Consider the following 10,750-nt stretch of genomic DNA (forward strand, 5'->3'; position numbering starts at 1 on the left):
CTCCTGGAGAAGTCCCGCGTCATCTTCCAGCTCAAGGCTGAGAGGAACTACCACATCTTCTACCAGATCCTCTCCAACAAGAAGCCGGAGCTTCTGGGTGAGTGGGGCACCACGCTTGGCCTTGGGTCTTCTTCACACTTTTCCCCTGGTTCTTGGGGTGATTGAGGACAATTTGGGGCCATTTGGCTGCCAGAAATGCTCAGTTCTTTTCTTCATCCTCGGCCACCGCGGAGCAGAGATGCTTCTCATCACCAACAACCCCTATGACTACAGCTACGTCTCCCAAGGAGAGGTGACTGTGGCCTCCATCGATGACTCGGAAGAGATGTTGGCAACCGACGTAAGCAGTGGGGCGGGCCGGAGGACATCCCTCGGCCGAGGAGAAGGTGGAGTGCTGGGGTGGCCAGTTGAGATGGTAGAAGACGGATGGAGAGGATGAAGGCAGGGATGGTGGAGGGAGAGGGAGAAGGTGGGTGGGATGAGGTGGGGTGAGGGACAGAAGGTCGGACATGAGGAGGGACGGGTGGGTGAGGAGTTGGTGTAGAGACAGAGATGGATGAGCGAGTCCATGGGTGGATGAATCTATGGATAGATGAGTCCTCAAGTGGATGGATGGATGGATGAATCCATGATGGACGAGTCCATAGATGGATGAGAGTCCTCAGAAGGATGGGTGGATGGATGAGGCCATGGGTGGATGAGTCCTGAAATGGACAGATGAAATCATGGATGGGTGGATGAGTCCTCAGACGGATGGATGGACGGATGAATCTATGGAGAGATGAGTCCATGGAGAGATGAGAGTCCTCAGAAGGATGGGTGGATGAGTCCGTAGATGGACAAGTCCTCAGATGGACAGATGGATTCCTCAGACGGATGGATGAGTCCATGGATGGTGGAATGGATGAATCCATGATGGACAGGTCCATGGGTGAGTCCTTCAAATGGATGGATGACTCTGCTGATGGATGGCTGACTCCACGGATGGACAGACAGGCTGATGAGCAGGAAGGGCAGAGGGATACATGGATGGTGGCCAGCAGATGGCCACACCCTTAGCTTGGTGGCGGGGGTCCTCTCCCACCTCCTCTCCCCCCGCCCCACAGAGTGCTTTCGACGTCCTGGGCTTCACGGGTGAGGAGAAGGCAGGTGTCTACAAGCTGACAGGCGCCATCATGCACTTTGGCAACATGAAGTTCAAGCAGAAGCAACGGGAGGAGCAGGCAGAGCCGGACGGCACCGAAGGTGGGGTGGGGTGGATCAGTGGGAGGGGCCAGGTTTTGGGGTCACCAGGCTTCCTCCAATGTGGGATGAGGTGGGACCTGACCATATGTCTTCTCCTCTGTGCTCTGCAGATGCCGACAAGTCGGCCTACCTGATGGGGCTGAACTCAGCCGATCTTCTCAAGGGGTTATGTCACCCCCGGGTCAAGGTGGGAAACGAGTATGTCACCAAGGGGCAGAATGTCCAACAGGTCTACTACTCCATCGGTGCCTTGGCCAAGGCCGTCTACGAGAAGATGTTCAACTGGATGGTGGTGAGGATCAACAACTCGCTGGAGACCAAGCAGCCGCGGCAGTACTTCATCGGTGTGCTGGACATCGCTGGCTTTGAGATCTTCGACGTAAGGCCTGGTTGATCCCCTTGCATTGATCCTATTGGGTGTCCAGTTGACCCTGTTGACCCCGTTGGGTGTTGGCTTGACCTTGTTGATCCCGTTGGGCGTTACATTGACCCTGTTGGGTGTCCAGTTGACTCTGTTGACCCCACTGGGTACTATGTTGACCCCCTTGGGTGTTGGCTTGGCCCCATTGACCCCATTAAGTGAGATATTGACCCCATTGACCTCACTGGGTGAGATGTTGACCCCACTGACCACCCCCCTCTCTCCCTCCCTAGTTCAACAGCTTTGAGCAGCTCTGCATCAACTTCACCAACGAGAAGCTGCAGCAGTTCTTCAACCACCACATGTTCGTGCTGGAGCAGGAGGAGTACAAGAAGGAGGGGATTGAGTGGGAGTTCATTGACTTTGGCATGGACCTCCAGGCCTGCATCGACCTCATTGAGAAGGTACCACCTCCCCCAGGGCCTCCTGGAGAAGGATCCTTCCCCTTGGAGCTTGCCAGGGACCCTGAAGGCGGCTGCTTGGGTTGTGGTTGGTGTCTTCCGTGACCAACAAGATCTTCTGGTCTCCAGCCCATGGGGATCATGTCCATCCTGGAGGAGGAGTGCATGTTCCCCAAGGCCTCGGACATGACCTTCAAGGCCAAGCTCTACGACAACCACCTGGGCAAGTCGGCCAACTTTGGGAAGCCACGCAACGTCAAGGGCAAGACAGAAGCCCACTTCTCACTCATCCACTACGCTGGCACAGTGGACTACAACATCCTGGGTTGGCTGGAGAAGAACAAGGACCCCCTCAACGAGACAGTGGTGGGGCTCTACCAGAAATCGGCCCTCAAGCTCTTGGCCAACCTCTTCTCCAACTATGCTGGGGCAGACACCGGTGGGTGGATGAATGGTTGGATGATGGAGGGACGGGTGGATGGAGAAGACAGTTGCCCACCAGAGTCTTTTCCTTTCCTGCCTCACCCCACCCCTCTCTTCCCCAGGCGGTGATGGAGGGAAGGGGAAAGGAGCCAAGAAGAAAGGTTCCTCCTTCCAGACTGTCTCTGCACTGCATCGGGTGAGGAACCTACACGGTGGACCTACTGTGGGGCAGAGTGAGGACAACTCCCAGCACAGAGGATGGCCCCACCCACTGCCCCCAGCTCCGCACCTGCTGGCCCATTGGTCAGCCTCTTCTCTCCTCCCTCCTCACCAGGAGAACCTCAACAAGCTGATGGCCAACCTGAAGACCACCCACCCCCACTTTGTCCGCTGCCTCATCCCTAACGAGCGGAAGGCACCGGGTGAGAAAAGGGAGGGGACAGGGACAGAGGGTGGTGGGTGTGGCTGGTGGCTGACCCCACCCCTCTAACCCACCACCAGGTGTGATGGACAACCCCCTGGTGATGCACCAGCTCCGCTGCAATGGGGTGCTGGAGGGCATCCGCATCTGCCGCAAGGGCTTCCCCAACCGCATCCTCTATGGGGACTTCCGCCAACGGTAGCAGACGTGGACCATGGGGGGTGGGGAGGGGGTGGACAACCCGACCAGAGCTGATTTTGGGGTGTCCCGTTCTCTCACGGCCACCAGGTACCGCATCCTGAACCCCGCAGCCATCCCCGAGGGGCAGTTCATCGACAGTCGCAAGGGTGCCGAGAAGCTCCTGGGGTCCATCGACATCGACCACAACCAGTACAAGTTTGGGCACACCAAGGTGAGGTCACGTGGTCTCCCCATGGTCCCACCATCCCTGAGGCAACAAGACCTCGTGGTCCCACCATCCATATGTCCGCCTGTCCATCTACAGCCCTGTCCGTCCTTCCGTCCACCCACCAACCCATCAGTCCATCCATCCATACACCAACTCTTCCCCAAACCCCTGCTCACCGACCTCCTTCCTCCACCAGGTCTTCTTCAAGGCCGGGCTGCTGGGGCTGCTGGAGGAGATGCGGGACGAGCGCCTCTCCCGCATCATCACCCGCATCCAGGCTCAGGCCCGGGGTCAGCTCATGCGCATTGAGTTCAAGAAGATCCTGGAGCGGCGGTGAGAGGGGGAACGGGTCCTTCTCCTCGGTGTGGGACCTCCAGTGGGTTACCAGGTCCATGGTGTGGTAACACCTGTGTCCCCGTTGTAGGGACGCGCTCTTGGTGATCCAGTGGAACATCAGGGCCTTCATGGGGGTGAAGAACTGGCCTTGGATGAAGCTCTACTTCAAGATCAAGCCCTTGCTGAAGAGCGCTGAGACGGAGAAGGAGATGCAGGTGGGAGGAGGACACAAGGCACAAACAATGACATGGGTTGGGTGGGGTCAATGGACGGAGGGGGTTGGACATGGCTATTGGTCTCCTGGGCTCTGGCGCAGACCATGAAGGAGGAGTTTGGGAGGCTGAAGGAGGCCCTGGAGAAGTCAGAGGGCCGGCGGAAGGAGCTGGAGGAGAAGATGGTCTCGCTGCTACAGGAGAAGAACGACCTTCAGCTCCAAGTGCAGGCTGTGAGTGAGACTGCTCCCTGAAACTACATCAAGGGGGTGACCACCCCCCTCCCCGGGGCCACCCCACTTTACTCATCACCCCAACACAGGAGCAAGACAACCTCAATGATGCCGAGGAGCGCTGTGACCAGCTGATCAAAAACAAGATCCAGCTGGAGGCCAAGGTGAAGGAGCTGACAGAGCGGCTGGAGGATGAGGAGGAGATGAATGCTGAGCTGACGGCCAAGAAGAGGAAGCTGGAGGATGAGTGCTCGGAGCTCAAGAAGGACATTGATGATCTAGAGCTGACTCTGGCCAAGGTGGAGAAGGAGAAACATGCCACTGAGAACAAGGTGAGGGTGAGGAGAGGCCTCGACCTCAAGCTGAGGAGACTTGAGTCAACTCAGACTGGTGGGGTTGGGTTGAGAAGACCCAAGACTAGTTGGGTTGGGTTGGGTTAAGGAGACAACAAGGCTGGTTGTGTTGGGTTGAGGAGACCCCAGGCTGGTTGGGTTGGGCCACATGGAGAAGACCCAAGGCCCTTTGGGTTCTCCTGCATTGAAGCAGCCTCATTGGCCAAAGCCAACAGCAGCCTCCCCCAACTCAACCCTACCTTTGGCACCCAGTTGGAGGCCTGATGTTTCTCCTCCTGCAGGTCAAGAACCTCACAGAGGAGATGGCCGGCCTGGATGAGACTATCGCCAAGCTGACGAAGGAGAAGAAGGCCCTGCAAGAAGCTCACCAGCAAGCGCTGGATGACCTGCAGGCAGAGGAGGACAAGGTCAACACCTTGACAAAGGCCAAAGTCAAGCTGGAACAGCAGGCAGATGACGTGAGTGTGGCTGTCCAACTAGGGGCACTGCCGAGGAGCTTCCTGGGGCAGAGATGTTGAAAACCTGAGGTTTCTCCCCGTATTTCTGTCTTCCCACACAGCTTGAAGGCTCCCTGGAGCAGGAGAAGAAGATCCGGATGGACCTGGAACGGGCCAAGAGGAAGCTGGAAGGCGACTTGAAGTTGACCCAGGAGAACATCATGGACCTGGAGAATGACAAGCAGCAGCTGGAGGAGAAGCTGAAGAAGTGAGGCTGGACCTCCCTCCCCAGTTTGACCTGGTTGGGGGGCACAGGCAGGGACCTCAGCACTCTCCACCTTCCTCTGCAGGAAAGAGTTTGAGATCCACCAGCAGAACAGCAAGATCGAGGACGAGCAGGCAATGGCCCTGCAGCTCCAGAAGAAGCTGAAAGAGCTGCAGGTGAGGGATCTGGTCTCTGCCTAGTTGGCTTGGGCTGGAGAGCTTCCAGCTGGTTGGGTTGGGTTGAGTTGAATTGAGTTGAAGAGTCTGCAACAAGTTGGGTTGAGTTGAGTCTCCAGCTGGTTGGGTTGAGCTGAGCAGATGAGTTGGTGGAGTCAAACCTGATGATGGTGTCCCTGTCCCTGGCCCACAGGCGCGGATCGAGGAACTGGAGGAGGAGCTGGAGGCGGAGCGGACAGGCAGGGCCAAGGTGGAGAAGCTGCGCTCTGAGCTGTCGCGAGAGCTGGAGGAGATCAGCGAGCGGCTGGAGGAGGCAGGCGGGGCCACCTCAGTGCAGATCGAGCTCAACAAGAAGCGGGAGGCAGAGTTCCAGAAGATGCGGCGGGACCTGGAGGAGGCCACGCTGCAGCATGAGGCCACGGCCGCTGCCCTGCGCAAGAAGCATGCTGACAGCGTGGCTGAGCTCAGCGAGCAGCTGGACAACCTGCAGCGCGTCAAGCAGAAGCTGGAGAAGGAGAAGAGTGAGCTCAAGCTGGAGCTGGATGACCTCAGCTCCAACATGGAGCAGCTCATCAAGGCCAAGGTAGGAGGAAGCCAAGGCGGACATCTCCTCTCCAGCGTGCCATAAGCCTCCTGCTTCATCCCTCCCCTCCATCCTTTGCTCCTCCAAGGTGGGCATGGAGAAGGTCTCCCGTACCATGGAGGACCAGGCGGCCGAGCACCGGGCCAAACTGGAGGAGACTCAACGAGTCCTCAACGACATCAGCACCCAGAGGGCCAAGCTCCAGACCGAGAACGGTGGGAAGCCCTGACCCATGGCACCATCCACCCCACACACCTTCACCCTCTGCCCCACATCTTCACCTCCCCACCCCACATCTTCACCCCCCACCCCACTCCTGAAGCCATCCCCTACCTCTGCAGGAGAGCTGTCCCGCCAGCTGGAGGAGAAGGAGGCCCTCATCTCTCAGCTCACCAGGGGCAAGCAGTCCTACACCCAGCAGATGGAGGACCTGAAGAGGCAGCTGGAGGAGGAAATGAAGGGGAGGTTTGTGGGGTGGCTGAGAAGAGAGATCTTCCTCCTCCTTGTGGTGGTAGCACCAAAAAAGAATTAAGTTCAGGCTGGTTGGGTTGGGTGGTTCCATCTGAGGGTGGTTCCATCTAAGCATGGTTGAGTTGGGTTGCCTTGGTCTAACGGCAGACAGGTTGGGCTGAGCAGGTCGGCTGGGAGGCAGTTGTGGTGGTCTACAAACAGTTGGGTGGGATTGGACCAGGTGAAGTCAGACTGGGCCAGACTAAAGGTGGTTGGGTGGGTCTGGAGAGGTTGAGCTTGGGTTGGGATGGTCTACAGAGGGCTGGGCTGTGAAACACCACTGCTTCCTGGGTTGGAGGACCTTGAGATAGCCCCAGGTAATGCAGACCCGATGGTCCTACCTTCTCCTTGCCCCCCCAGGCCAAGAACGCGCTGGCCCACGCTCTCCAGTCGGCCCGGCACGACTGTGACCTGCTGCGGGAGCAGTACGAGGAGGAGACGGAGGCCAAGGCTGAGCTCCAGCGCTCGCTCTCCAAGGCCAACTCTGAGGTGGCACAGTGGAGGACCAAGTACGAGACAGACGCCATCCAGCGCACTGAGGAGCTGGAGGAGGCCAAGTGAGTCATCTCCCCACGGAGGGAGGAGACAACATCGGGGACAAATGCATCCCCAAGGTGGGAACACCAGGAGCTCCTCCAGGCTTTCAGGCCAACCTCAAGGCCATTTGGAGGAGAAGGTCCACGTCCTGCCCAAGGGCAACATAGATGGGGTTTGGGACTGGGAGAACCTCTTGGACCATGAGGAAGGACCTCTGAGGAAGTCAGAGGAGACCCCTCCACCACCTGGGCAACACCATGTGCTGTGGGGCAGCTCCTGTGGGGCAGGGGAGAGTGGACACCCCTCCACCATAGAAGGATCTGGAGCAGGTGGAGGGACCTGGAGATGTTAGAGGAGATAAAGAGCAGAGTCTTGGCCCAGCTCTGGGTGGAAGAAGGCTTGTGTTGGCCACGGGTCACCAGAGACGGGTGTCTTGATGGTCCCCTGGGGCAGGAAGAAGCTGGCCCAGCGGCTGCAGGAGGCTGAGGAGGCAGTGGAGGCGGTCAACGCCAAGTGCTCCTCCCTGGAGAAGACCAAACACCGGCTACAGAATGAGATTGAGGACCTGATGGCGGATGTGGAACGGTCAAACGCAGCGGCTGCAGCCTTGGACAAGAAGCAGAGGAACTTTGACAAGGTTTGGGGGGACCAGGAAAGGGTGGGAGGAGAAGGGTGGGAAGGGGGTGGGGAGAAGTGGGGCCCACCAATAGTACCCACCAAAGAAGCCCAGAAGAAAGGTGGACAACTGTCAAAGGCCACGTTTCAGCAGAGTTTCAAGTCCCACCAGGAGATTGTTGGGGAGAGGAGGATGAGGAGAAGGTTCTCCACGGGGAAAGCAGCTGGTGACCGGGGTTCTGGTGGTGTCCCCACAGATCTTGTCCGAGTGGAAGCAGAAGTTCGAGGAGTCGCAGACGGAGCTGGAGGCGTCGCAGAAGGAGGCCAGGTCCCTCAGCACCGAGCTCTTCAAGCTGAAGAATGCCTACGAGGAGTCGCTCGAGCACCTGGAGACCTTCAAGAGGGAGAACAAGAACCTCCAAGGTAAGACCAAGGCCCTCCTCCTGCCCACCTCCACCTTCTCTACCCTGTTCCACATCACCTGATGGGATCCCACCCCTGCAGAGGAGATCTCAGACCTCACAGAACAGCTGGGCGCCAGCCACAAGACCATCCATGAGCTGGAGAAGGTCCGGAAGCAGCTGGATGCCGAGAAGCTGGAGCTTCAAGCTGCTCTGGAGGAGGCTGAGGTGAGCGTCCCCACGTCCCCATGCATCCTCATCTTCTGTGGGTCTCCACTGTGGTCCTCATTGTCCCCTCTGTCCCCCCCAGGCCTCTCTGGAGCACGAGGAGGGGAAGATCTTGAGGGCCCAGCTGGAGTTCAACCAGGTCAAGGCGGACTACGAGCGCAAGCTGGCTGAGAAGGACGAGGAGATGGAGCAGGCCAAGCGCAACCACCTGCGAGTGGTGGACTCGCTGCAGACCTCGCTCGATGCTGAGACCCGGAGCCGCAATGAGGCCCTAAGGCTGAAGAAGAAAATGGAGGGAGACCTCAACGAGATGGAGATCCAGCTCAGCCACGCCAACCGCATGGCTGCTGAGGCCCAGTCCCACCTGAAGGGAGCCCAGACTCACCTCAAGGTGGGACCACCCACCTCTTGGGAGGTCCTCCCAGCCCTCTGGAGCTGCTGGTCTAGGTCCATCTTGCTTGTCCCACCAGGACACCCAACTGCAGCTGGATGACGTGGTCCGGGCCAACGAGGACCTGAAGGAGAACATCGCCATTGTGGAGCGGAGGAACAACCTCCTGCAGTCGGAGCTGGAGGAGCTCCGGGCGGTGGTGGAGCAGACCGAGAGGGCCCGGAAGCTGGCTGAGCAGGAGCTCATTGAAGCCAGCGAGAGGGTCCAGCTTCTCCACTCACAGGTGAGACCTCACGTTCCTCCAAGGAGACAGGTCACCTCCATCCAGGGATGCTCAAACCCTGGAGAAACCCTGGGTGTGAGCTTCTTCTGGGTGGAGTTACCAAAGATCTCCTCCACCTGGAGATCCTGGAAGCCTGCAGAGATGGCGGGAGGGCTCAAAGACCTGTGGGGCTGCAGAAGGATGTGCAGCAGCCCCATGGCCACCTCCTGAGGGCCTCTCCTCCACCTGCAGAACACCAGCCTCATCAACCAGAAGAAGAAGATGGAGGGTGACATCTCCCAGCTGCAGACAGAGGTGGAAGAGGCCATCCAGGAGTGCCGCAACGCCGAAGAGAAGGCCAAGAAGGCCATCACTGACGTGAGTGCCGCAGTGGGACCAACATCAGGGACACATCCACTGCAGGGTGATGGCGAACACACCCGGGGCCTCCTTCCTCTGACAGCTTCTCCCCTCACGCAGGCAGCCATGATGGCGGAGGAGCTGAAGAAGGAGCAGGACACCAGCGCAGAGAAGGCCAAGAAGGCCATCACTGACGTGAGTGCCGCAGTGGGACCAACATCAGGGACACATCCACTGCAGGGTGATGGCGAACACACCCGGGGCCTCCTTCCTCTGACAGCTTCTCCCCTCACGCAGGCAGCCATGATGGCGGAGGAGCTGAAGAAGGAGCAGGACACCAGCGCCCACCTGGAGCGGATGAAGAAGAACATGGAGCAGACCATCAAGGACCTGCAGCTGCGGCTGGGGGAGGGCGGGCGTTGGCCCTCAAGGGGGGCAAGAAGCAGCTGCAGAAGCTGGAGGCCCGTGTGAGGGAGCTGGAGAACGAGCTGGAGGCTGAGCAGAAGCGTAACGCTGAGAGCATCAAGGGCCTCCGCAAGTCCGAGCGGCGCGTCAAGGAGCTCAGCTACCAGGTGGGGCCACCGCAGCCCGGCCCCTCTTCATCCAGACCCTGGGTGTGACCTACACCTCTGCAGAGCTGGTGGCCAAGGGATGACCTAGAACATCACTGCCCCTGTATCCATGGAGGTAGAACATGGTTGACGTGGTGGCCACAGGGTGACCCAGAACATTGGTGATCGCAGGGATATGGTTGACCCAGAACATCACCCACTGCCCCATAACCAGGGACCTAGAACATGGTTGACCTGGTGGTTGTAGGTGTGCAGGTGACCCAGAACATTGACCTGGTGGCCACAGGGACACAGATGACCCAGAACATCACTCGTTGCCTCCACGCTCAGAGAGATATAGGACTCAAGAAACCTAGACCTCATCCATTGCTGTAGGGTGACCCAGAACACAATTGACCCCGTGGCCACAAGGTCACAGAGAAGCTAGACCACAGCTCAGCCTCAGCCCAGGAGGTCCCTGAGCAGGGAAACTGAGGCACGGTCTCCAGCCCCATTTCTTTCCTCCCCACAGACAGAGGAGGACAAGAAGAACCTTCTGCGGCTGCAGGACCTGGTGGACAAGCTGCAGATGAAAGTCAAGGCCTACAAACGGCAGGCGGAGGAGGCGGTGGGTGTCCAGGGAGGGTGGGAGGAGGGACAGGCAGGTGGTTGGACAGATGGAAGAGTAGAAGGACAGATGGGTGGATGGTTGAGTGGATGGAAGGTGGGATGGAAGGTGGGATGGATGGTGGGATGGATGGTTGAGTAGATGGTTGAGTAGATGGATGGTGAGATGGATGGTGGGACAAAAGGATGGACAGTAGGGTAGGTGGATGAACAGAAGGTAGGACAGCTGGAGAAGTGGCCGGCAGGGGGCCAGCCCCACTGATGTCCCCCCGCCCCCCAGGAGGAACAGGCCAACACCAACCTGGCCAAGTTCCGGAAGGCACAGCACGAGCTGGATGAAGCAGAGGAACGCG

At 58.7% G+C, this 10,750-nt stretch overlaps 1 protein-coding gene across 1 annotated transcript in view; it reads left to right on the top strand.

The window, feature by feature from the left end:
- The window catches only part of LOC104471997 (myosin-6-like), a gene marked incomplete at both ends in the record, with an annotated part of 12,906 nt that extends 2,160 nt beyond the window's left edge, over positions 1-10,746 (top strand). The window contains 31 exon segments of the mRNA XM_010087524.1: positions 1-97; positions 237-340; positions 1,107-1,245; positions 1,356-1,624; positions 1,900-2,070; positions 2,197-2,506; positions 2,613-2,686; positions 2,825-2,912; positions 2,992-3,109; positions 3,200-3,323; positions 3,517-3,653; positions 3,745-3,871; positions 3,973-4,101; positions 4,191-4,433; positions 4,736-4,912; positions 5,014-5,159; positions 5,242-5,332; positions 5,526-5,915; positions 6,004-6,130; positions 6,257-6,384; positions 6,786-6,982; positions 7,416-7,599; positions 7,835-8,000; positions 8,082-8,206; positions 8,289-8,597; positions 8,677-8,880; positions 9,112-9,237; positions 9,517-9,628; positions 9,631-9,791; positions 10,303-10,398; positions 10,678-10,746. The exon segment at positions 1-97 is cut by the window's left edge and continues 4 nt beyond it. Coding sequence (XP_010085826.1) covers positions 1-97; positions 237-340; positions 1,107-1,245; positions 1,356-1,624; positions 1,900-2,070; positions 2,197-2,506; positions 2,613-2,686; positions 2,825-2,912; positions 2,992-3,109; positions 3,200-3,323; positions 3,517-3,653; positions 3,745-3,871; positions 3,973-4,101; positions 4,191-4,433; positions 4,736-4,912; positions 5,014-5,159; positions 5,242-5,332; positions 5,526-5,915; positions 6,004-6,130; positions 6,257-6,384; positions 6,786-6,982; positions 7,416-7,599; positions 7,835-8,000; positions 8,082-8,206; positions 8,289-8,597; positions 8,677-8,880; positions 9,112-9,237; positions 9,517-9,628; positions 9,631-9,791; positions 10,303-10,398; positions 10,678-10,746 — 4,938 coding nt within the window.
- Positions 10,747-10,750: the final 4 nt, after the last annotated feature.

This window comes from Pterocles gutturalis, unplaced genomic scaffold (genome assembly GCF_000699245.1).
Source record: "Pterocles gutturalis isolate BGI_N339 unplaced genomic scaffold, ASM69924v1 scaffold16156, whole genome shotgun sequence".
Lineage (NCBI taxonomy): Eukaryota > Metazoa > Chordata > Aves > Pterocliformes > Pteroclidae > Pterocles > Pterocles gutturalis.